Source organism: Mesoplodon mirus (assembly GCF_964341445.2).
Source record: "Mesoplodon mirus genome assembly, chromosome: 18".
NCBI lineage: Eukaryota > Metazoa > Chordata > Mammalia > Artiodactyla > Ziphiidae > Mesoplodon > Mesoplodon mirus.
The window spans coordinates 50940511-50966892 of record NC_138994.1 but is presented as its reverse complement, the minus strand read 5'-3'; the positions used below and the strand labels follow the sequence as shown (position 1 = coordinate 50966892).

The 26382-nt window shown below is 40.2% G+C and overlaps 2 protein-coding genes across 6 annotated transcripts in view; one reads left to right on the top strand and one right to left on the bottom strand.

Annotated features, from left to right (window-relative positions):
- SMYD4 (SET and MYND domain containing 4) overlaps positions 1–14448 on the bottom strand; it is a 39845-nt gene extending 25397 nt beyond the window's left edge. For 2 of the 5 annotated variants that reach the window (XM_082605296.1, XM_082605300.1), the window contains exons 1-2: positions 14363–14448; positions 12309–12454 (exon numbers count right to left, since the gene is read on the bottom strand). In XM_082605296.1, coding sequence (XP_082461422.1) covers positions 12309–12442 — 134 coding nt within the window. In that variant the 5' untranslated portion in view covers positions 12443–12454; positions 14363–14448. The other 3 variants (XM_082605297.1, XM_082605298.1, XM_082605299.1) reach the window with 3 other exon arrangements.
- RPA1 (replication protein A1) overlaps positions 13749–26382 on the top strand; it is a 52789-nt gene continuing 40155 nt past the window's right edge. Inside the window, exons 1-2 of the mRNA XM_082605301.1 lie at positions 13749–13906; positions 26262–26312. Of these exons, the coding sequence (XP_082461427.1) occupies positions 13874–13906; positions 26262–26312 (84 nt within the window). The 5' untranslated portion in view covers positions 13749–13873. The remainder of the gene's footprint in view (positions 13907–26261; positions 26313–26382) is intronic.

Below are 26382 nucleotides of genomic sequence, written 5' to 3'. Positions count from 1 at the left end.
ATCAACACTTTGTTATTTTCTGTTTTATTTTTTTGGATAGTAGCCATCTAATAAGTATGAGGATAATAAGGTATCTTGTAGTTTGATTTGCATCTCCCTAATGATTAGTGATGTTAAGAGCATCTTTTCATATGCTTATTTCATGTGCTTATCTTCTTTGAAGAAGTATCTATGTAAGTCCTTTGCCCATTTTTAAAGAAAATTTACTTATTTATTTTGAGCTGTGTTGGGTCTTTGTTGCTACCCATGGGCTTTCTCTAGTTGCGGTGAGTGGGGGCTCTTTGCCCATTTTTTTTGTTTTGTTTTGTTTTTTGTTTTTTGCGGTATGCAGGCCTCTCACTGTTGTGGCCTCTCCCATTGCGGAGCACAGGCCCCGGATGCGCAGGCTCAGCGGCCATGGCTCACGGGCCCAGCCGCTCCGCGGCATGTGGGATATTCCCGGACCGGGACACGAACCCGTGTCCCCTGCATCGGCAGGCAGACTCTCAACCACTGCGCCACCAGGGAAGCCCTCTTTGCCCATTTTTAAACTGGGTTTTTTGTTGTCGTTGAGTCTTAGGAGTTGTTTATATGGTCTGGATATTAATTCCTTAGCAGATGTATGATTTGCAATATTTTCTCCCACTCTGTGGGTTGCCTATTTAACTCTGCTGACAGTCACTTGATGCACTAAATAGTTTACTTTTCCTGAAGGCTGATTTGCCTATTTTTGTTGTTGTTGTTGCCTGAGCCTTTGGTATCACAGCCAAGAAAAAGATGCCAAATCCAATGTCATAAGCTTTTGGCTTATGTTTTCTTCTAAGAGTTTTATGGTTTTAGCTCTTAAGTTTAGGTCTTTGAGTTATTTTGAGTTAGCTTTTGCATATGGTGTAAGTTAAAGGTCCAACTTCATTCTTTGGCATGTAGAGTCTAACTAGGAAGCAGATAGAAGGAACCAAGTTCCTTCTTCTAGCCGTGCCTTCTCTTTCTAGAGCCCTAGAGAGGTAAAGCCTCTTATAAGGTCAATTGGCAAAGCAGAAAGTCCCAGCCCCAGCAAAGAGTACAGAAGATCAGAGCTGAGAAACTGCAGCTTAATAACTCGCACACATTCACACATACACATTTTTTTTCCTGAAAGTAAGTGCACTCATCATGGAAGTTCACCTCTAAATATTTCAGCATGCCTCTGCTAAGAATAAGGACATTCTCCTGTATCTTGATATCACAATATCATTATCATGCCTAAAAAATTAACACTAGGGACTTCCCTGGTGGCACAGTGGTTGAGAATCCGTCTGCCAAGGCAGGGGACACAGGTTCGATCCCTGGTCCAGGAAGATCCCACATGCAGTGGAGCAGCTAAGCCTGTGCGCCACAACTACTGAGCCTGAGCTCTAGAGCCCGCGAGCCACAACTACTGAGCCCACGTGCCAAAACTACTGGAGCCCACGTGCCTAAAGCCCGAGCTCCGTAACAAGAGAAACCACTGCAGTGAGAAGTCCGAGCACTGCAAAAAAGAGTAGCCCCCGCTCGATGCAACTAGAGAAAGCCCACATGCAGCAACGAAGACCCGATGCAACCAAATAAATAAATTAAATTAAAAAAAAACACTAATTCAAATATCATTTAAAATTTCTCCATTATTCCTAAAATGTCTTTTCTTTCTTTTTCCTACCCCAACCTGATGCCAGATCAAAGTTCTAATATACTGCATTTAGTTATTTCTCATTAGTTTCTTTTGAGACAGTCCCATAATTTTTTTGTTTTTCATGATTAAGTTTTTTTGAAGACTCAAGACCAGGAAAACGTTACACATTCTGGTTTTGTCTCATTGTTTCCTCATGATTAGATTCAGATCAAACAGTTTTTGTCAAGAATATTAGTCCATCATTAAATCTGTATACTTCTTGTTGTTTCAAACCAGGAGACACATGTCAGGCAGTCCCATCACTACTGGTGATGTTGTTTGGTCACCTGGTTAAAGTGGTGACTGTTAGATTTCTCTAATATAAAGATAACTTTCCCCTTGTAATAAGTAACATTAATAAGTAGTCTATGGGGCCAACTTTGAGACCATGTGAATAACCTGTTTCTCAGTGATCTTTCTTCTAATGTTTTGAGCATCCATTGACGATTATTGCCAGAATCACTTATTACACTGGGAGTTACAAAATGGTGATTTTCTAATTCTATCATTATTTCTAAACTTATTAATTAGCATTCTTCTGTAAAGACAAATGTTTCCCCCTTTTCTTCTTTTACTTATTTATGTATTTTTTTGAGTATCACCATGGGCTTAAAAAAATTCATTCTTATAAACCATTATCATCATTATACTTTTTTATTATTTAAAAAAATTTTTTTTTGTTTTTGCGGTCCGCGGGCCTCTCACTGCCATGGCCTCTCGCGTTGCGGAGCACAGGCTCCGGACGCGCAGGCTCAGCGGCCATGGCTCACGGGCCCAGCTGCTCCGCGACATGTGGGATCTTCCCGGACCGGGGCACAAACCCGTGTCCCCTGCATCGGCAGGCAGACTCTCAACCACTGCGCCACCAGGGAAGCCCTCATCATTATACTTTTTGATGCTCAGATTGTTCTAAATTTGGCCAATGGAAACCTCTTCAGACTGGCTCCTATGTTCTTTTTTTACTTAAATCCGTTAGTCTTTGAGCATTTCCTTGATTGCTGGCAAAACAAAGTATTCCATTTGAATCAGTGTAAAATCAAAACAAATAGGAAGGCAGTGAGTGCGGATAGTGAGTCTGTTAAGGATTCCCTAGGACACTAGATTATCAATGCGAGAGGTCCATGTGTCTCAAAAGGTCTTTGATACTGACAAAACGCATCTAATTTGGTAAAACATTCCTCAAAGACTGTAAATGGCAAGAAAGAAGAGTGTATGCCTGGCTTTAAGCTTTGAAGGCCCAATTCATACTTTCATTTACTGGGCAAACATATGGAGATTAGAAATTTAAATCTTTTTTGGTCATTTTAGATTATGATTGAATAGTTTTACAAACAGCTCTTTGGAACTAACTTGTTAAGTAGAGAAGATTGGGGATGAAGCAGTGAGAGATACACAGAACAAATAAAAATAGAGGCAATTTTTAACTTCAGGGAAAATAAGAGTTGTACAAGAAAGGAAATGTAATTCAAAGTATACTTTGTGGTTCATATGATATTTACATAGACATAATGATATACACGTTGAAAACTGATTTAACCAGTATCATATTCTACTGGTTATATACTATAATATAGTTATGATGATAGAATGAGGGAAAAACAAAGTATATACATGTGAGTTGGGGGTAAGAGAGCTAGATTTGGCATCTAAAACTGAAAATTCAAAAATAGCAATATTAGCATACTGTTTAGTAATATGAAATTAAATTCTGGAAGAAACAGAATGATTTTAAATATCAGTCTTTGCAGAATAGAAATGGGGAAGAGTAAGCGAGAGTTGCTGTTTTTCTTTATAAGTTTTGAAGTACTATTTGACTTCTTATACTATGTGCATATTATTCTGATAAAAAATAAACTAAAAAAGGAAAATATTTCCATGTAATAAGGTACCAGGTCTAGGGACTTCCCTGGTGGTCCAGTGGGTAAGACTCTGTGCTCCCAATGCAAGGGGGCCCGGGTTCGATCCCTGGTCAGGGAACTAGATCCCACATGCATGATGGAACTAAGAGTTCGCATGCCACAACTAAGACCTGGTGCAGCCAAAATAAATAAATAAATAAAATATAAATAAATATTTTTTAAAAAATAAGGGGGGCTTCCCTGGTGGCACAGTGGTTGAGAGTCCGCCTGCTGATGCTGGGGACACGGGTTCGTGCCCCGGTCCGGGAGGATCCCACATGCCACAGAGTGGCTGGGCCCGTGAGCCATGGCCGCTGGGCCTGCGCGTCCGGAGCCTGTGCTCAGCAATGGGAGAGGCCACAGCAGTGAGAGGCCCGCGTACCGCCAAAAATAAATAAATAAAAATAAGATACCAGGTCTACATAGTTTTACAGGATTTTCTACCAGCTTTAAAGAATCAAATAATCCTTACATTATATAAATTATTTCAGAGCATAGAGAAATATGGGAAGTTCTCCAATTCATGCCATGAGGCTATCATAACCCTGATACCAAGAGTTGATGAACAGAGCACATACACACAAAAATATATAGTCTAATACCATTTAAGAATATAGATATAAAAATCCTAAAAATAACCTCAGCAAATTGAATCTAGCCCTGTGTTAAAAAAAAAAAGTTAGATGATAACCAGAGTTATTCTCCAAAACAGTTCAACTTCAGTAAATCTACTGATGTCAATTCTGCCTTAACAGATTAAAGTAGAATAAGAAAATGATCATTCCTCCCAAAATATATTAAAAAAAAGGACTGATAAAATTCAACACTTATTTATGATACAAGATAGCACAACTTCCTTAAACTGATAAAGGGTATATACTACAAACCTACAGCAATGTCCTAAATGCCTCTTACTATTCAACATTGCACCAGAGGTCTAAATAATGCTATAATTAAAAAGTAAAAGAAGAGGTACAAATATTTGAAAGGAGGATTGCTGTTTGCAGATATACTTACTAAAAATTCTAAGTGGATTGGCATAAAAAATGATGAAATAATGTGAAAGTACAGTGAGGTGGCCTATTATAAGATGATTCCTAGCTTATATTTATACCACCAATCATCGGTCAGAGAATGTAATTGGGGGGAAAAAGTCTTATTCACGAGAACAACAAAAACCTTGTAAGAAGTAGAATAAATCTAAGAGGAAATGTGCAAGACCTATATAAAGAAAATGATAAAACTTTATTTAAGGACATAAAAGAAGCCCTAAACAAGTGGCAAGACATACCCTTTACATGAAAGAGGAAATTTAATATTGTAAAGGTGTCAAGTCTCCCTAAATGAATCTATAAATTCCCAATCAAAAACCCAACGATACTTTTTATTGAACGTGACAGTCAATTCTGAAGTTCACATGGGGGAAATATACACAGAATAGCCAAGATATTCTTGAAAAAGAATAATGACTGTGCATATGTGTGTGGGAACTTGGCTTAACAGATAGCAAAGACACATTTGTACCAGACTTCCCTGCTTTCAACTGCTCCTTCTCACCACGTCTGGTAACAAAATCTCAGTGCGGAAACCATTCCTTGTGGTTGAAGTAGGAGTGACCCCAATTTTGCAAGACGGTTGGGCATGTGTTACAGGCCTGGCCAATCAGAGGAGCCCACATCTTTGGTTAAAGGGGTGTGCATGCCATCAAAGTTAGGTTGATCAGAGTCCAACCCAGACCTTTTTTGCCAAAACTCTTAGGAAAGATGACCTCTTTTCTTGTGGTTATTAAGCTATTATCAGCATGTGCTCAAGGTTACCAATGGTTATACTGCCCACCAGGTGGAGACAGTCTGTCTGACAGATGAAGAGATAGAGTCTGATGACATCTTCTGAGCTCCTGGATACAACTCTGCTTAAAAATAGATCTGCCTTTGCACATCCTAGTTTCCATAGCCTATAGATTTCCTAATTTGAGCTGGGTTTCTGTCACTTGAAACTGAAAAAATTCTAGTATGATACTATAAAGTCACAGTAATTAAAACTCTTTGGTTTTGGCACAGACGTAGAGTCTAGAAACTCATTTATAGAAAAGTGGGAATTTAATTTTAATAAATGTGGCATTTTGAAGAACTGAGGAAAGGATGGACTATTCAATAACTGACGTGGGAAAACTATCTGGAATAAAACTTAGACTATTCCCTCACATCACACACAAAAATAAATTCCAGATGGATTAGAGAGCTAAAACTAAAAGACAAAACTACCAAAAAAGTCAGAAGAAAATAAAGAATATTTTTATAATATTGGGGAAGAGTAGACTATCCTAAGACACATAACCCAGAAACCATAAAAGAAAAAGACAGAAATGGCTGTAAAAAAGTTAAAATATATGCATGCAATTTATATACAATGAGACACAATAAGTAAAATAAAAACAGATAAATAATAGACTAGGAGAAAAATTAGTAACATATATAGCAAAGAAATATATAGTCAGATTCATGAAGACCCCTTAAAAATTATTAAGAGAAAGATAGACAACCCTCTAGAGAAATGGGGAAAGGACACAAACAAAAATTCACAGAACAAATATTAATGAGTAACATCAGAAATGGTGCATTACTTCACTAGCAATCAGAAAAATGCAAATTAAAACAAGACTATTTTGTCCTTAAGGTTGCCAAAATTAAAGACTGTTGCCTTCTGGGACTTCCCTGGTGGCGCACTGGTTAAGAATCCGCCTGCCGGGGCTTCCCTGGTGGCGCAGTGGTTGAGAATCTGCCCGCTAATGCAGGGGACACGGGTTCGAGCCCTGGTCTGGGAGGATCCCACGTGCTGTGGAGCAACTGGGCCCGTGAGCCCAGAAGCCACCTCAATTAGAAGCCCGCGCTCCACAAAGAAGAGTATCCCCCACTTGCTGCAACTAGAGAAAGCCTGTGCGCAGCAATGAAGACCCAATGTAGCCAAAAATAAATAAATAAATATATAAATTAAAAAAAAAAAAAAAAAAGACTCCGTGCTTCTACCGTAGGGGGCGCAGGTTCAACCCCTGGTAGGGGAACTAAGATCCCTCATGTGGTGCGGTGTGGCGAAAAAAAAAAAAAAAAAGACTGTTGTTTTCTAATGTTGGCGAGGATATGTTCATGGTAAGCGGGTAAAGCCTTCTTGGAAGACAATTTGGCAGTATTTATTAAATTTAAATTGCTCACAACCACTGATGCAACAAATCCTCTTCTAAGAATCTATCTTAAATTCTAAACATATGTACAACATATATAAAAGTTGTTCATTGCAGCATTGTTTGTAACAGTAAAAAAACAAAAACAACCACCTGGAAAGAACATAACTGCCCATCAATAGGGAAACAAATAAGTAAGTTGCGGCAATAATATACTAGCAATCTCCTTTGGTTGCTAAAAAGATTAAGGTGTGATGCTGCAAAAAACTTCGAAGAACAAAACACATAATATAATCTAATAGAGGAGAAAAAGATACGCACACATTTATGTATGAATGTACGAGAATACATAAAAAAGAAATAGAAAGTTCCAATAACTTGTGGTAATCTCTGAAAGAGAATGAGAAGGCTAAGGGGGAAATTTTCATGTTTTAGTTTATTAAATATTGTATCAATCTTTTGCGATGAGAATGTACTTGTATCTTACTAACATTAATAAAAAAGAAAAACAACAAGCCAAAGAAAAAAAAAAGTATAACCCTAATGGTACCTAGTACCTGAAATGGCAAGGCTCCCATGAGGCAAACAGGCTTTAAATTTGGGCCTTGAGTTTGGCCATCTTGTAGTTTCCAATCCATCACATCAGCCCCAAATGACCGCCAAAAGGTCTGCTGGTTTCAGTTTCCCCCAGGACAGTCCCTGTGCTTGGGGCCAGCCTGATCCTCAGCCTTTAATTACCCCCAGGAAAGACCATGGATAGTGAACGCCTAGGAAGGAGTCTTCGCTCTCTGGAATTTTAGTCCATCTGGTCCTTGTTGCTCTCTGGTGTCTTTAAAAATATGATTATTGTAGTATCAATATTTTTTAGTTTCAAAAGTACTGCCTGTTGTGACCTATTATATCCTATCCAGAAGCAGAAGTCTTATTTGCCAAATTTGAAAGAAATTTAGCGTTCACAGTCCTACAATGGACAAAATTTGGCAATGGATTTAATACGGGGTATGAGGAAGAAGGAAAAATCAGGCATGACTCCTAGGTTTCTGGGTAGCAACTGGATGGATGGTGGTGTAATTCACTAAGGGATCATGATGATCTGAAGTAAAAAGGGGGAATGATCATGAGTTATTTTAAAATATAAAATGGGGGACTTCCCTGTTGGCACAGTGGTTAAGAATCCGCCTGCCAATGCAGGGAACATGAGTTCAAGCCCTGGTCCGGGAAGATTCCACGTGCCACAGAGCAACTAAGCTTGTGCACCACAACTACTGAGCCTGCGCTCTAGAGCCTGCAAGCCACAACTACCGAAGCCCATGCACCTAGAGCCCATGCTCTGCAACAAGAGGAGCCACCTCAATAAGAAACCCATGCACCGCAATGAGGAGTAGCCCCCACTTGCCGTAACTAGAGAAAGCCCGCACGCAGTGAAGACCCAATGCAGCCAAAAATAAATAAATAAATATACATATATATATATATATATATATATACACATATACACACATACATAAATACATACATACATATATATATATATATAATGGTTCACAGGTTTCTAGTTTTAGGGACTGAAATAAGGCAGTGCAGTTCATTAAGATAGACACCACTGGAAGGTAATCTAATTTCGAAGACAAGATGGTGAGTTTGGTTTTGGATATGTTGAATTTTAAGTATCTTTGAGGCTTTAAGTAGTCATCTGGATTAGACATTTGTGTCTCAGAGAAGAAGTGAGGGCTGGAGATATAATTTTAAGGGTAATCGGCATATATAGGAGGTAATTGATGTCATGGGTGTGAATGAGGCTGAACTGGTTGAGAATAGACAGTGACTAGGAAAGAGAGCCTAGGCAGGAGTCTTGAGGAACTCCAACATTAAACAATCAGACAAATCCTCTTCTTTGATTTATATTCCTTTCAGTGCTCCAAAACTTCAAATTTGGATTCTTACTGATACTCCTTTTTGCTGTTGGTAAGCTATACCAATTTATCTTGGTATCAACCAGAGTTTTCATCAGCAGTTCTCCATCATTTTTGGAAACTTTTTAAAGGGAATCCACAAATCCCATAGAGTTTTAACATTATTTTTCAAACTGTAGGTCATGACTCAGTAGGTCACGAAATCAGTTTAGAGGGTCCTGATTAGTACTTTAAAAATTAGATCAATAGAAGGGAAAATATCAAGAAGTACATCACATGCAGTAAGCATCTACACTTTCTTCCTTGGTGAAATTTTCCAGTCTCATGGCTCAAAATGCCATGTAATTCCCAAATATGTATCTCTAGCCCAAGCCTCATAAATTCCATGCTCATTAAGACATCTCCACTTGAATGTCTACTAGACATTTCCAACTGAAATACGAACCCCTAAATTTCTTTCCCAAGACACCTCCACCTGCAGCTTTCCCAGGTGATGGCAATTTCATCCTTCTACCTTTGGCCCTGTAGGTCTACATCCCAGGAGTCACTTTTTACTTCTCTCATTCTCTAACATACCATATCCCATCTGTCAGGAAATGCTATTAAGTACACCATCAGAATCCAACCACTTCTCATCATCCCCACTACTACCACCCTGGCCCAAATTACTATCACTTCCTCTCTCACCTGGACTAAAGCAACAGCCTTCCAACAATTCTATTTCCACTCTTACTCCTGCTATACTCAACACAGTGGTCAGAGCAATCCTTTAAAACAGGGATCAGGGCTTCCCTGGTGGCGCAGTGGTTGAGAGTCCGCCTGCCGATGCAGGGGACACGGGTTCATGCCCCGGTCCGGGAAGATCCCACATGCCGCAGAGCGGCTAGGCCCGTGAGCCATGGCCGCTGAGCCTGCACGTCTGGAGCCTGTGCTCCGCAACGGGAGAGGCCACAACAGTGAGAGGACCGCGTACCGCAAAAAAAAAAAAACCAAAGAAAAACAGGGATCAGCAAACTTTCTCTAGAAAACCAGAGACATTTAGCCTGCTTGGGCCAAGAGGTAAAATCGAGGCTATTACATAGGTGCTTATATAACAAAAGAAAAAACACGCTTGTAAAAATCATTTACTGACAAAATTCAAGGTATAATAATTGAGTACAATTCTTTTGTAACACAGGTCTACTAATGAGAAGAATGAAAGAAAATTTTTTTAATGGATACAATTTTGCTAAACTGGAGTTCAAAGCTAATGTTCCCCATCATCAAATCGACTACAAATATTTATCTGTAAAAACCATTCTTAGCTGATGGCCACACAAACAGGCAGTGGGATGGATGTACCCTGTGGGTTGTTGTTTGCTGACATCTGTTTAAAATATAATCAGATTGTATCACTCTTATCTCAAAACCCTGTGAATTAGTTTTCTATTGTAGTGTAAAAACTACCACACATTCAGCAGGTTAAAACAATACCCATTTATTATTCTCAGTTCTGTAGATCAGAAGTCCAGGTGGGCTTGCCTGGGCTCTCTGCTTAGGGTCTCACAAGGCTGAAATCAAGGTGACCTCTTATAGAGAGGATCTGGGAAAGAATCTATATCTAAACTCATCCAGGATTTTGAGTTTAGAACTGACAGAAGCCAGTTCCTTGCAATTGTAGGTCTGAGGTCCCCATTTCCTTGCTGGCTGTTAGCCAGGAAGCACTCTCAGCTTCTAGAAGCTTCCTGCATTCCTTGTCATGTGTCATGTAGCTCCATCTTCAAAGTCAGCCAAATCGCATTCAAACCTCATGCTTTGAATCTCTCTGATTTCCCTTTCTGCTACCAGCTGGGAAGAACTCTGCTTTTAAAGGTCTGGTCTGATTGGGTTACACCCACCCAGTAATTATATCTCAGAGTCAGGGGGCTTGGGACTTTCATTACATCAGCCAAGTCCCTTCCCAGCAGTGCTTAGGTTAATGTTAGATTGAGTAACGAGGGGACCAGGATTGAGTAACCAGGGGACCAGAATGCTGGCGTGGGGGCAGGGGGAGCATCTTTAGAATTCTGCCTACTATACCCTGCAATAACTTCCTACTCAGGGTAAAAAGATAAGGCACTAAGAAAGGGTCAACTCGATTTGTGCCACCTGCTCTTCCCCAACTCCCATGCGTGTCCCATTACCTCTCTGATGGTACTTCCTACCACTCTCCCTCTGGCTTACTCTGTTCATCCACCACTAGCTGTTCATCCAACTTGCTGTTGCTTAAACATGCCAGACACTCTCCCACCTTAGGATCTCTGCCTGGAATGCTCTTCTCTCAGATATCTCTTTAGTTAACTCCTGTATCTCCAAGACTTTGCTCCACTTTCACTCTTTCAATGAGGCATATCTGATTATACTACTTAATACTACAATCTGTACTCTCGCTTCTGGCACTGCCTATTTCCCCTACCCTGTTCAATTTTTCCTTTTTTTCTACTGTATTTCTCACCTTTAACATACTATATATTTTAACTTATTTATGATGTTTATTGTCTGTCCTTCCTTGCTAGAATTAAGCTCCTCAAAGGTAAGGATCTTTGTCTATTTTTTTTCAAATGATGTATTTTTTGCTTACTAAGCACTTAGCACAGTGGCTGGCACAAAATAGATGTTCAATAAAAATTCACTGAACGAAGTTTGGGAAACTCCTGCTTCAGTTTTTTATTTACTTAATTTTTATTTTTTTGGCCACGCCGCAGCATGTAGGATCTTGGTTTCCCAACCAAGGATGGATGCCATGCACCCCGCGGTGGAAGCAGAGTCTTAACCACTGGACCACCAGGGAAGTCCCCTGTTTCAGTTTTTTATATACGTATAAAAAACTAGTATACGTACTAGGTTGTGATGTAAAATATATTTCTTATTGAAGAGTGTAGTCAAGAGTGTTTGAAAACTACTGGGGTTAGACTGTATGACCTCTATGGTTCTTTCCAAATATGAGCATTTATGAATTTCTATGTGCAGCTAGTAAATGTCCACTGTATCCTTTGGGATACAGCAAGGTGGACAGCCTAGTGACAACAGCAAGGCACTGATTACTGAAACATAATATTGACACCGAAAAAGCTAAATAGCATCCCTACCTGTTGTATAATAATAGGTTAGAAAGAACTGTGGAAACAGCAATTAGTGTTGAATGCCCCAAAATATAAAAACCTAAAGGTAACTCTTCCATCAAAAAGAGGTATAATTTGACGGGCTTCCCTGGTGGCATAGTAGTTAAGAATCCACGTACCAACACAAGGGACACGGGTTCGAGCCCTGGTCCGGGAAGATCCCACATGCCACAGAGCAGCTAAGCCTGTGTGCCACAACTACTGAGCCTGCGCTCTAGAGCCCGTGTGCCACAAATAATAAGCCAGTGTGCTGCAACTACTGAAGCCTGCGTGCCTAGAGCCCGTGCCCCACAACAGGAGGAAGCACTGCAATGAGAAGCCCGCACACTGCAAGGAAGAGTAACCCCAACTCGACGCAACTAAAGAAAGCCTGGGCGCAGCAACGAAGACCCAACGCAGAAAATAAATAAATAAATTTATATTTTAAAAAAAGAGATATAATTTGAGAGCAAATCACAAAAGACAACGTTTTCTGCATCAAAATTTCCCTGGTTAAAGCTTCCATTCACTTACTGAAGAAGCGAAGATGAGAAAAGAAAGATATCGCTTAAAGTCTCTGCTGTAGAAATTGTAACCTGAATGGACTTGGGGAGCAAAGACCACTTCTGAAGTATGTACGATTTCCACTCATCCACGGGCAGATCCATGCTACTTTAAATCTAAAAAATGAATAAGAAAATAAGGAATTCGGATTTCTACAAATGCACAATTCTAGAAAGTCAAGATTCCATTCAAGCATGCATGAAGCAACAAAATCAATTCTTGTGGTCTCTTCCTATAGTTGTTTACACGCTGAGGAAGCATCTATTGTTTCTCACCCCAATTCACTCAACATCCCTTCATTCAGAAATATTTATTGAAAGCTTACTTTGTTCCAGGCATCATACTAGGTACTGGTTATACAATGATGAATCAGAACTCTTACCCAGTTCAGTTTTTTCTTTTCAATCCCCAGGTCACTCCTTTAGTTCAAGCCCGCACCATTTCCTGTCCGGCATTCTTTCTGGAGTGTTATAACTAGTCTCCACACCCTCAGACCCCCCACTTCCCCATTCCAAATTCAGCCCATCTTCCACATTGAGACAGATGTCAGTACTCCGCCTTAAATTCATCAATGCTCCTCCTAGCATTTAGGGAAGTCCAGTACAAACCCTTCATTATTTGACTCTTGGCTTACTTTCTAATGCTCAAGTCTCACTTCTTCCTCTGTACCCTACTATTCTAGCTACTCAAAGCTATCCCCAGTTTGCCAGGCTATTCATCTCCCTAGGTGTTACAAAGACTATTCATTGGCCCTACCCTCACTTGGAGTCCACCTGGCAAATTTCCAAACATTCTTCAAGGCCCAGTTCAAATGGTACCTCCTCCGGGAAGCCTTCCCTGATTTTTCCACCTGTGATAGCAGCACACTTTGTGTCTCTCCTGGGGCCCAAACCATGTCTACCTTGAGTTAGTGCTCCTCACAGCAGCAATTCCCTCGACAGACTGTGCTCTCCTCTGAGGGTAGGGACCAGGTCTTATTTACCTTGAGAGATCCCCACTGTGCCAAGCTCAGGGTCTGGAACCTGCGGGAGCTCAGCTCTGGGTTGCTGAAGGAAGCAAGCCAATGCTTTGACTATATCCAGTAGCAGAGTTACTAGGGCAACAGCTCTACCACTCCTCTGGGCTACCAGTCAGTGTCTGCCCACCAAAGGCCGAGTTGGGTACGTTTCCGAGAGTTTGCTCGGAATGCTAACGTAACTCGTCCACTCCGCGCCCTTCGCTGCGTCCGCGTCACGCTTCGCGCATCACGCATCACGCTTCGCGCGCTCCGCGGTTCCGCGCCCCGCCCCCAGGCCAGGCAATCCAGCGACTAGGCCCCGGACCTGGGCTCCGGTGAGTCATGTGGGCCACCCGCCGCGCTTCGGCCAATGAGGTGGCTGCTCGGCTCCTAAACCCGCCCCCGTGCCGTGCGCGCGTCGGGAGGCCTTCGCGGTGCACGCAGGTCCTCGGGCCAATCGCTTTGGAGCGCGCGGGTTCCCTGGAGTAAAGCCAGGGCTGCGGGGGAGCGGGAGCGTTGGAGCTGTTGCGGCGGAACCATGGTGGGCCACCTGAGCGAGGGGGCCATTGCGGTGAGGAGACGCCTGCGAGCCGGGCGCGGGCCGGGGTGGCTGTGGGCCTTGGGGCTGTGCGGGGTGGAGAAGGGGGAGAGGACACGGGAGGAGGAGACAGCGGGGGCCGGGGAGGAACCGCCGGGTGACTCCCTAGAATCATCACTCCTCAAAGCATTTTTCCCATCGTCTTTTAAACACGTTCATGTTTTTCCTGCTTAAGGAAATGAAACAAAATAAACTGTTGATTTTCGCCCATCTCTCTCCCGCAGCCACTCTCTTTCTCCTCCCCTTCCCCCATCCGCAGCCTAACTTTCCTAGAGTTGTCAGTTTTCAGTTCTTTTTCTCCCCTCCCATTAACCCTTCAACAGACTCCAATCAGTCACTCCCCTGATCACTATAGAAGTAACCCTGGCTGAAGTCAGCAGTGCCTCCAGGTCGTTAAATCCAACAGACCCTTTTGAGAGTTAAATTTACCCGAGTTCTCAGCAGCGTTTGACTATTGAGCCTCGCTTTCTTTTGGTAACACCCTCTTCTTTCGGTTTCTGTGGCTCAGCTTGGCTTGTCTTTCCCCGTCTTATTTGGAGATCTCTCTGTAAATTTTTGTTGACTCTTCTCGCGAGACAAATTACCATCTGTATGTCAATTGCTCATAAATTTCTGTGTCCGGAGCCACCTTTACACTCAAAGACAAACCTCTATCAGCTGCGTACTTGATATCTCAAAAACATTTTAAATTCAGCATGTCCCAAAGCAAATCCATTATCTTTCTAAATTTGGGCCTCTACCGTTCCCTGTCTGGATGAATGGCACCATTATTCATTGAGTTATAACAGCCAGAAATTGTGGAATCATTCTTGCTACACATTCCGTCACCCTGGATGTCCAGTCCCTCCCCAAGTCTGGTGTGTTTTACCTCCACATATATCTCTTAAATGCATCTACTTCTCTCCATCCACACTGGCACCATTGTTTCTGCCTGGCCTTCTCACTTCTACCCAGCATAACCCTCCTCCCGCCATTCCCATCATAGCGTATTCCCACCAGTTCTTTCCTCCTTTCCAGCCTTTCCTTTTTTTTTTTTTTAATTTAAATCCGGGTATATTTCATACTCCTGCCTTCCACAGGGGCTTTGAACATTCTTTAACCTGTGCCTACTGCCTGGGTGGTTCTTCATTCTCCCCTGGCTGACTAATGTAACCTTCAAGTCTCTGCTCAGTTACTTCCTCAGAGAAGCCTTCCTTGACTCCCCTTGCTAGGCTAAATCCCTTTATTTTCAGCCCCTAATTCCTGTTTGTTCACGATATTAAACTCTGCCTTTCCTCTCTGTCAAATGAGGTTAATCATACCTAGTACCTATTGCCTAAGGTTAGTGGGACGATTAAATGAGCTATTAATTTAAAGTGCTTAGTCCATGCCTGATACATAATAAATGCTCATTATATGTTACCTATTATTAATAATCACAGATGTGATCTTACATTTATATGTTGTTTATTTGATTCATATCAGTTACTTTCTGTCTCCCTCCACTGGATTGTAAATTCTTTGAGGCCTGAAATTATGTCTGTTTTTTTGCTCAACATAGTCTCCCCAATACCGGAAGGACTGCTGGCAAGTTTTAGGTGCCCAGTAAATGTTTGCTAATTGCGCGTGAGGCAGGGAAAAGAAAGGGACAGAGATGGATGGGGAAGAACAGTTGGCAGAGTTGAGTGAATATTTTAATAAATTAGAAATAACCCCGAGAAGTGATTGCAAATTGTAGTCCTTGTTTACTTTATAGCTGCTACCTTGCATCCTTAAGACAAATTAGAATTGTTCTTCACTTTCAAGGAAAGTGACTGGTATTTTTCAAGTAATTTGAGTTAGTTTTTGCCATATTCAAAATTTAGGAAACATATTTCCAGTGTTAGGTGAAGTATTACTTAGGTTTTGTTCATAAATGATAAGGAAAATTTGTGTGTGTGTGTGTTTGTGGTGATGGAGTGTAGAGTACCTTTGTCAAGTTTGTTTATCAGCTAAAGCAGGTAATATCATTTTAGTTTAAAAGACATAGACCCCAAAGAGTAAGCACTAACACACAAATAGTGCATTTTCGGCAAGAGCTAACATAAAATAAGAGATTATGCGTGGAACTATTGTGGTGATTAGAACTAATAGCATTTGTATCTTGAGTAATTAGGTAATACAAAGAAAGGGGAAGGGAATGAATACTTTTGATCTTTTCCAATGTGCCAGTTACTTTATTATAGTCAGTAGTTACAGTAACCCTGTAAAGTAGATTTTTATCATTAACCCCATCTTACAGATGAAGTAATTGAAGTCCAGAGAAGTTAAGTAATTTGTGCATGGGGTGAGGATTTGAACATGTGCTCTGAACCATTCCATTCTGTTGTTTTGTATTTTTTTCCTTCCAGTTTTATTGAGATATAATTGACATACAACACTGTATAAGTTTAAGGTGTACAGCATAATGATTTGACTTACATACATCATGAAACAATTACCACAGTAAGTTTAGTGAATGCCCATCACCTCATATAGATACAAAATAAAAAGAAAAAAGTATTTTTTTCCTTGTGATGAGAACTCTTAGGATTTACTCTCTTAATAACTTTCATATATAACATTGTTAATTAAATTTCATATATAGCATTGTTAATTAGATTAATCATGTTGTATGTTATTTATCTTATAACTGGAAATTTGTACCTTTTGACCACGTTTGTCCGGTTCCTCCTCCCTCTACTTCCTGCCTCTGGTAACCACAAATCGGATCTCTTTTTTCTATAAGTTTGTTCATTTGTTTGTTTTTGAAGTATAATTGGCTTACAATACTGTGTAAGTTCTTGGTGCACAACATAGTAATTTGATATTTCTGTACATTACAAAATGATCACCACTGTTGCTTTGTATTTTTATTAGCAATGTTAATTCGGAAAATTTAAGTCAGTTCTGTCTTAAGTGTATATATCATGCTATATATCCCAGAAGAGTAAGTCTTATATTCACTATTTATGATGACACAAATAAATTAAAAAGAATGATAAAGTACTACATGTATTTGGTTTTAGAATCAAATAAAACAGAAAGGTGCTTGATGAAATTACTGACCTGTCTCTTCCCCCGGTTCTGTTCCTTTAAAAAAAAAAAAAACCACCTTTACTGAAGTTCAATTTGATTTACGTATAACAAAAACTATAATACATATTGTTTACAAACTATATCAGTCGGTAATACATCAAACTATATGCAGTAATACATCAAACTATATGCAGTTTGATGAGTTTTGACAAATGTATACATCACCCCAATCTGCTCCTTTCCCATCCCCTGCCCCTACCCTAGGCAACCACTGTTCTGAGTTCTGGTTTCTATCACTATAGGTTAGTTTTGACTGTTCTAAAACTTCATATAAATGGAATCAATTAATATGTACCCTTTGTGTCTGGCTTCTTTCAGCAAAATGATTTTTGAGATTTATCCATGTTGTTTCAGTAGTTTGCACCTTTTTATTGCCCAGTAGTATTCCATGGTATGAATAAACAATTGTTTATTTACCTGTTGAACATTTGGGTTATTTTCCTTTTTGGCTATTATGAATGAAGATGTAATGAACTTTTATGTACAAGTCTTCTTATGGAAATATATTTTAATTCCTCTGAGATAAATATTGGGGAGTGCAGTTGCTGGGTCATGTGATAACTGAACATTTAACTTTATAAGAAATTGCTAAACTATTTCCAAAGTGTTTATGAGAATTCTGTTTGCTCCATTTCCTCACGAACACTTAGTTTTGTCAGTCTTTTTAGGTTTACCTATTCTAGTGAATGTGTAGTGGTATCTCACTGTGATTTTAATTTGATTTTTGCTGATGACTAATGATCTTGAGCATCTTTTCTGTGCTTATTGGCTGTTTGTATTCCTTCTTTTGGGAAGTGTATGTTAATATCTTTTGCCTGTTTAAAAAATTGGGACATGTTCTTATTAGTTAGTTGTAAGAATTCTTTATTTAATCTGGACACGTCTTTTGTTAGATGAAAGCATTATATATATTTTCTCCCAATCAGGCTTTTCATTCTTTTAATGCTGTTTTTTGTTTTTAATAAATTTATTTTATTTATTTATTTTCAGCTGTGTTGGGTCTTCGTTGCTGTGCACGGGTTTCTCTAGCTGCGGCGAGCGGGGGCTATGCTACTCTTCGTTGCGGTGCGTGGGCTTCTCATCACAGTGGCTTATCTTGTTGCAGAGCACGGGCTCTGGGTGCGCAGGCTTCAGCAGTTGTGACACATGGGCTCAGTAGTTGTGGCTCGCGGGCTCTAGAGCACGGGCTCAGTAATTGTGGCGCACGGGCTTAGTTGCTCCGCAGCATGTGGGATCTTCCCGGACCAGGGCTTTAACCCGTGTCCCCTGCATTGGCAGGCATATTCTTAACCACCAGGCCACCAGGGAAACTCAATGGTGTTTAGTTATTTATTTATTTATTATTTTTTTTGCGGTATGCGGGCCTCTCACTGTTGTGGCCTCTCCCGTTGTGGAGCACAGGCTCTGGACGCGCAGGCTCAGCGGCCATGGCTCACGGGCCCAGCCGTTCCGCGGCATGTGGGATCTTCCCGGACCGGGGCACGAACCCATGTCCCCTGCATCGGCAGGCAGACTCTCAACCACTGCGCCACCAGGGAAGCCCTTCCTTTTCAATCTTTATGCCTTTATTTCTTTTAAAAAAAAAAAAAAATATATATATATATATATATATTTTTTTTTTTTTCTTTTATGGTACGCGGGCCTCTCACTGCTGTGGCGTCTCCCGCTGCTGAGCACAGGCTCCGGACGCGCAGGCTCAGCGGCCATGGCCCACGGGCCCAGCCGCCCCGCGGCACGTGGGATCCCCCCAGACCGGGGCACGAACCCGTGTCCCCCGCATCAGCAGGCGGACTCCCAACCACTGCGCCACCAGGGAAGCCCCTAAAATATATTTTAAAAAAATATTTATTTATCTGTTTATTTAGGCTGTGCCAGGCCTTAGTTGTGGCACATGGGATCTTCATTGTGGTATGTGGACTCTTAGTTGCGGCATGCGGGCTCTTAGTTGTGGCATGCAGGTGGGATCTAGTTCCCCAACCAGGGATCAAACCCGGGCCCCCTTCATTGGGAGCTCAGAATCTCACCCACTGGACCACCAGGCAAGTCCCTATGCCCTTATTTCTTTTTCTCATCTTGTTGCATTAGTTAGGAGCTCTACTGCCATATTTAATAAAAGTGATGAGAGTTATATCCTTGCCTTGTTCCTGATCTTAGGGGAGGTCATTTAGTCTTTTGCCATTAAGTGTGATTGGTAATTAGATTTTTTGGTAGATGCCTATCAGTTTAACCCTATCTTCTATTCCTAATTTGCTGAGACTTTTTATAATGAGTAAGTGTTGAATTTTGTCAAATGCTTTTTCTGCATCTATTGAGATGGTTGTGGTTTTTCCTCTTTATTCTGTTAATGTGACAGACTACAATAATAGATTTTTGAATGTTGAGTAAACCTTGCCTTCTTGGAATAAACCTCACATGGTCATGACATATTATATACATTTTATATAGTGCTATATTTGATTTACTGACATTTTGTTGAGGATTTTTACATCTTTATTGATGAGTGATGTATAGATCTGTAATTTTTCTTTCTTACAATGACTTTGTTTTTTCTATCAGAGTAAAGCTAACATCATACAATGAGTTGTAAAGTGTTCTCTTCTATCTCCTGAAATAATTTATGCAGGATTGGTGTTTTTTGTCATTCAGTGTTAGATAGAATTTACCAGTAAAGCCATCTGGACCTAGAGTTTTGTCTTTTGGAATATTCTAAATTATAAATTTAATTTCTTTAATAGATATAGAATTATCTAGATTTTCTGTATTTTTATGTAGTTTTGATAATTTTTGTTTTTTTTAAGGGACTTATCCATTTAATCTAAGTTGTTTCATAAAGTTCCTAATATTCCCTTATTTTATATATATAAATATATATAAAATTTTATATATGTATGATTTATATTGATGCCTTTTTCATTCCTGGTATTGAGAATGTGTGTTTTCTTTTTCTTGACCAGACTAGTTAGAAGTTTATCAATTTTATTGATCTTTTCAAAGAACCAGCTTTTGGTTCAATTGTGTTTTTCCTATTATTTATCAATTTTCTATTTCATTGATTTTTGCTCTTTTATTATTTCTTTCCTTCTGTGTACTTGGGTTTAATTTATTCTTTTTCTGGCTCCTTATGGTGTAATATTAGATGATTGACTTTGGAGCTTTTTTCTTCTCTGATGAGAGCATTTAAAGCTGTATTTTCCCCTCTAAGCATTGCTCTAGGTGTATCCCACAAATTTAGATAGATTGTATTTTAATTTTCATTCTGTTAATAACTTTCTAATTTCTCTTGTGATTTCTTCTTCAACAAATGGGTTATTTAGAAGGTTGTTGTTTAACTTCCAAGTATTTGAGATTTTCTAGATATCATATTGTTATTGATTTCTAGTTTAATTCTAGTGTGGTCAAATTTAACGTACTCTGTATGAATTCAACTTTTCAACGTTTATTGAGATTTGTTTTACTGCCCAGTATATGGACTGTCTTGATGAAAATGTTCCAGGTACACTTAAAAGAATGTGTATTTTGCAGTTGTTAGATGATCTAATTAGGTCAAGTTTATTGATAGTTTAAGTTTTCTATATTCTTATTTCTATATTTTTTGGTCTATTTGCCCTGTCAATTACTGAGAGAAGAATGTTGAAACCACCAATTATAATAGTGGATTTGTCTATTTCTCCTTTTCATTTTGTCAGTTTTTCCTTCATGTATTTTGAAACTCTGTTGTTAGGTTACCACATTTATCATTGTGTCTTTTTTTTTTTTTTTTTTTTTTTGGCCATGCTGTGCAGCATGTGGATCTTAGTTCCCTGACTGGGGATTGTACCCGTGCCCCCTGCAGTGGAAGTGTGGAGTCTTAAGCACTGGACCGCCAGGGAAGTCCCCACTGTGTCTCCTTTAGGAATCAACCCTATTATTATTATGAAATGTCCTTTCTTATCCCGGGTAATATTCCTTGTCCTGAAGTCTACTTTGCCTGCTTTTAATGATACATCTTTTTCCAGTATTTTATTTTTAATTTGCCTTTTTATATTTGAAGTGCGTTTCTTGTACAGAGTAAATAGTTGGGTCTTTCTTATTCATTACAATAATTTCTTCCATTTAATTGGAGTACTTGAACCATTTACACTTAATATAATTACAAGTTTGGGTTTAAGTTTTTCATTTTGCTGCTTTTTTTGTGTGTGTGTATGTGTGTGTGTGTGTGGTACGCGGACCTCTCACTGTTGTGGCCTCTCCCATTGAGGAGCACAGGCTCCGGACGCGCAGGCTCAGCGGCCATGGCTCACGGGCCCAGCCGCTCCGCGGCATGTGGGATCTTCTCGGACCGGGGCACGAACCCGTGTCGCCTGCATCGGCAGGCAGACTCTCAACCACTGCGCCACCAGGGAAGCCTGCTGCTTGTTTTTTTATTTGTCCCATCTATTCTTTTTCTATTTTTTAACTTTTCCCAACTTTTGGATTATTTGAGTATTTTTTATGATTAAAATTTATTTCCACTGTTGGCTTATTAGCGATGCTTTATGTTTTTAATGATTGTTTTAGGGCAACGCATCCTAGCTTGGACTACTATAACAAAATACCGTAGACTAGGTGATGTAAACAGCAGATTTATTTCTCACAATTCTAGAGGCTGAGAAATCCATCAAGGCACCAGCAGATTTAGTTCTGGGTGAGGGCTGTCTTCCTGGCTTGCAGCTACCATCTCACTGTGCTCACATGACCTCTTCTTTGTGTGGAGAGAGTGAGTTCTGGTGTCTCTTCCTCTTTTCTTTTTTTTTTTTTTTTTTTTTTTCTGGCCGCACCTCGTGGCATTCAGGATCTTAGTTGCATGACCAGGGATCGAGCCGTGGCCCCTGAAGTGGAAGCGCAGCATCTCAACCACTGGACTGCCAGGGAAGTCCCTCTTTTTATAAGGACAGTAATCTCATTATGGGGGCTCCACCCTCGTGACCTCATCTGAAAGTATTTGCTTCCAAAGACCCCATCTCTTGATACTCTCACACTGAGGGTTAGAGCGTCAACATATGAATTGGGAGGTGGGGTCAGGACACAAATGTTTGGTCCAAAACACAGTGGTTCTCAAATGTTTTGATTTTAGAATGCCTTTCATTTGTATAAAATCACTGAGTGCCCCCACAAAAGCTTTTTTTTGTGTGGGTTATATCTCCCTTACCATATTTGAAATTATAACAGATATTTTAAAAATACTTATTCATTTAAAATAGTAATAAACTCATCTGTTAACATAAATAACATGTTTTAGGAAAAACAGTTATATAGTTCAAAACAAATAGAAAAGTGACATTGTTTTACATTTTTGCACATTGCTTTAATATCTGGCTTACTAGAAGACGTGACAGCTAGATATTCATACCAGCTTCTGCGTTCAGTATATGGATATATGGTTTTTTCGGTCGAACTATATGGAGGAAATCTGGCTTCAAATATGTAGTTGGAAGAAGGAGGAGTATTTTAATAGCCTTTTTCAGGCTTCTTTTCTGATCTTTGTGATCTTGTAATATAATAAGAAATATATGTTTGGTCTTTGTCCAGTTTTTGGTACACAGAACTCCTGAAACCCTTGGAATTTCCTGAGTGATAGGGTTGGAGGAGCTTTTTTTGTTACTTAGGATAAACCCCTTTCAACCATACCTGAAGTTTAATGAGGTAACTCTTTGTGGGCTCCGGGGTAGCTTCAGGATAGGGGTTGATTGCCAGGAACCAATCGTGTGATTAAAGGGTTGGAACCTTCTGCTCTACACCTCACCCCACAGGATAAAGGCTGGAGATTGAGCTAATCACCAGTAGCCAACGATCTAATCAATCATGCCTATGTAATGGGGCCTTCAGAAAAATCCCTAAACAACAAAATTCAGAGGGCTTCTAGTTTGGTGAACACATCTACATGCTGGGAGGGGGCACACCCCCAGACTCCACAGGAACAGAATCTCCTGTGCTTGGGACCCATCCAGACCTTGTCTTATGTGCCTCTCCATCTGATTTTCATTTGTATCCTTTTAACTATCTCTTATAATGTACCAGTAATACTAAGTCAAGTGTTTCCCTGAGTTCTGTGAGGGACTCCAAGGAAGTCCCCACAATTTGTAGCCAAGTCAAACAAGTGTAAAGTGGGTCACCTGGGGACCCACTACTTGAGATTAGTGTATGAAGTGGGCACTTGGACAGTCTTGTGGGACTGAGCCCTTAACCTGTGGGGTCTACACTAATTCTGGGTAGTTAGTGTCAAACTTAAGTTGACTTGTGAGACGCCCAGTTGGTGTCTGCAGAGAATTGCTTCATGGGGAAAACCCACACATTTGGTGTCAGAAGTGTTTTGAATAGAAAATCAGGTTTCCTTTAACACTGTGTCAAAACTCAACAAATGGTAGTTTCTTAAAGGTTAGTTGGAATGTAGATTTGGCCTGTCTTCCATTTTGAATGGATCTTTTACCTATGCATTATTTGTAACGCCATGTTTCGGTCATTTGGAAAATATTGGTTCGTTGCATTTTACAGATCTTCCAAATGTTGATATATTTTGTTACATGACAAAAATTCATGCTTATTAACATCATTACTGATTTAATTAAGGAAAGTCAGTAAGAATTAGGAAGCCGGTGAATACAAGTTTTCAAAAGTCCTGATTTTCATTAGAAAACTCTTCTGTCATTGGCAACAAATACAGTTAATTGTCTCACTTTATTTTTGAGGAGAGATCCACTAAATTCCCAAGTCTGAATAACCACAGTTTGTCGTTTGCCCTTTCAAGTTAAAATGACTGTTCCATGAGAAACAAACGGCCGGTTCAGCTTGCAGCTGGATCAGTTGTAGCGGTGCTTTTCCTCAAGGCCGCGGCCATACTTCAGCAGAAGGACTTCGGCATGCTTTCTGTATGGTTGCGCAGAATATTAAAATTTTGTTGTCCTCAAGGTTAAGGTTTAATGTAATAATTTTATTTCTTCAAGTTTTTTTTTTTTTTTTTTTTAGTGAAACTCCCCTCCCCGGTGTGTTCAGGGCAGTGAAGAATACAGTGGCTACGGCTATACCACCTCCGCTAAGGCATCAGTAGTTTTACCTGCCACCGCTCTGCACCGTCGGTGCAGATGTCAACACAGCTGTTTCAGGATAAACCATGAGTTTTGAAAGTGATTCAGCACTTGGAATATTCCAGCATAGTCTGTGTTTGTTCTCAAGCATTCACACGAAAGATGATCTTACTAGATGGTTAGTTGGTGCTGATACGAGATGAACACAAGCAAAGCAGCCGGTCCGGCCACATCTATCTATTCGTCCATTCATAAGGCAAAAGTAGAATTCTGCGGAAGAGATATTAACTCAGTCTTCATGACGTATCTTGTTCGTTAATGCAACAAGTTGCTTTCTTCTTAGCAAGTGGAACTGCTGTGATTTCTATTACTGATTTTTCATCCAGTAGACATTCATAAGTGGTAACAGTATAAAGCTTTATTAGTCCTTCAGCCAGTTTTTCATTGTATTGAATGAACGAGAGTGAGAAGGACAAAAGCTTGTTTATTATGATGAAAATAGTTTTCAATTCATGTACCCTCTGCAAAGGTCTTGGGACCCCAGATGGCAATGGACATTATGAACAATACGTTGTTCAGTGTCTAGAATATGTGTCTAGAGAATATTGAGTTGTTCTGGCAGCAGACTGTTAACTTACTTGCAGATCAGCTGAGCCCTCTGAGACTGTAGTGGGTCTAGAGTAGCTTTTACTTTGGGGATAGTTTAGTCTATTTCTAAAGCATGGCCTTCCTGGGGTTTCTACTGAATGCACCAGGTGTTTATTGAGTTCTCTCCACTCAAATGGCTAATTGGAACTCACACGTGCTCTAGCCTGGGTGAGCGCCAGTAATTTTTCAGCTTGTAGCTCTCTAATCTTTACTTGGTCTGTGGCACCTCATTCTGTGTATGCACAACTTAGAATTCAGCCAAAAACTCAAGGGAACCCCTGCCTAGGTTATTGAAGCTCTTTCTCTGTGTAGCTCCCTCCTCTCGGGTACTCTGCATCCAGGAAGTCCAGATGACTCACCTCCCCAAACTGATCTGTGCTCAGCAGGACTGCCATATTCTTCTTGGGTTCCCTTCCCTATGCTATGGTCCAAAAGTGCCTCTGTGCAGAAACTCATTTGTTTTCCTTTCAGGGACCACAGTCTTGTTCTACCTGTTGCCTGGTATTTGAAAACAGTTTATATATTTTTGTCCAGTTTTTAGTTTATGTTTGGAAGAGCTAGTCTGGTATCACTTATTTCAGCATGGGCAAAAGCAGACGTCAGACAACGAGTTTTAGCTAGCTAGTTTTTCTGATGGTTACCTTTAAATGATGCCTTTTAAAAAACGAACTAAAAGCCTGATTAATAGTTATTTTGCTTTTGTTAGAAATTACTTTTATAATTGCTAATAGAGTCATGAGATTTAACATTCAAAAAGTATAAAAGAGGATGTAGTGCAAGGTCTGCCTCCCACACACGTCCCCCATCACCCAATTCCTCTCACAAAGGCAACCAGTGGTATAGAAACATCTTTTTTTTCTTTTTTGGGCTGCGTTGGGTCTTTGTTGCAGTGCGCAGGCTTTCTTTAGTTGGGGCAAGCTGGGGCTACTCTTCATTGCGGTGCATGGGCTTCTCATTGCAGTGGCTTCTCTTCTTCTCTTGTTGCGGAGCATGGGCTCTAGGCGCGCGGGCTTCAGTAGTTGTAGCACGCGGGCTTCAGTTGTTGTGGCGTGCAGGCTCAGTAGTTGTGGCTTGCAGCCTTAGTTGCTCCGCAGCATGTGGGATCTTCCTGGACCAGGGCTCAAACCCGTGTCCCCTGCATTGGCAGGTGGATTCTTAACCACTGCGCCGCCAGGGAAGTCCCTAGAAACATCTTCTTAAGGCTGCATAATATTCTGTTTTAAGGATTGGCTGTACTTATTTGTTTGATTCCCTATTAATGGGCAGTGTAGGAAAATAAATGTGCTATTATGAATAATGAGTACATACGCGATGCCAGCTTTTTAGATGTAGTATCCTTGTCGGTAAGTATGAATCCCACTTTTATGATTTTATGATTTGTCCAGAGTGATAAAGCTTAAAGTAGATTTTCAAATGATAAGCTCGGAAAAGGGTCTCTTAATAATGTCATCTGTGGGTTATTCCAGACACCAAATTAAAAATATGTCAAGTTTTAATCATGATTTGAGTGCCTATCTCATAAGCATCTGTTTTTACTTTTTCAGGCCATAATGCAACAGGGAGATACATCCATAAAACCCGTTCTCCAAGTCATTGTGAGTACCTACATATTTTTATGTCAAACGTTTTTTAAACTTACATATAATTATAAATTACATTTGATAG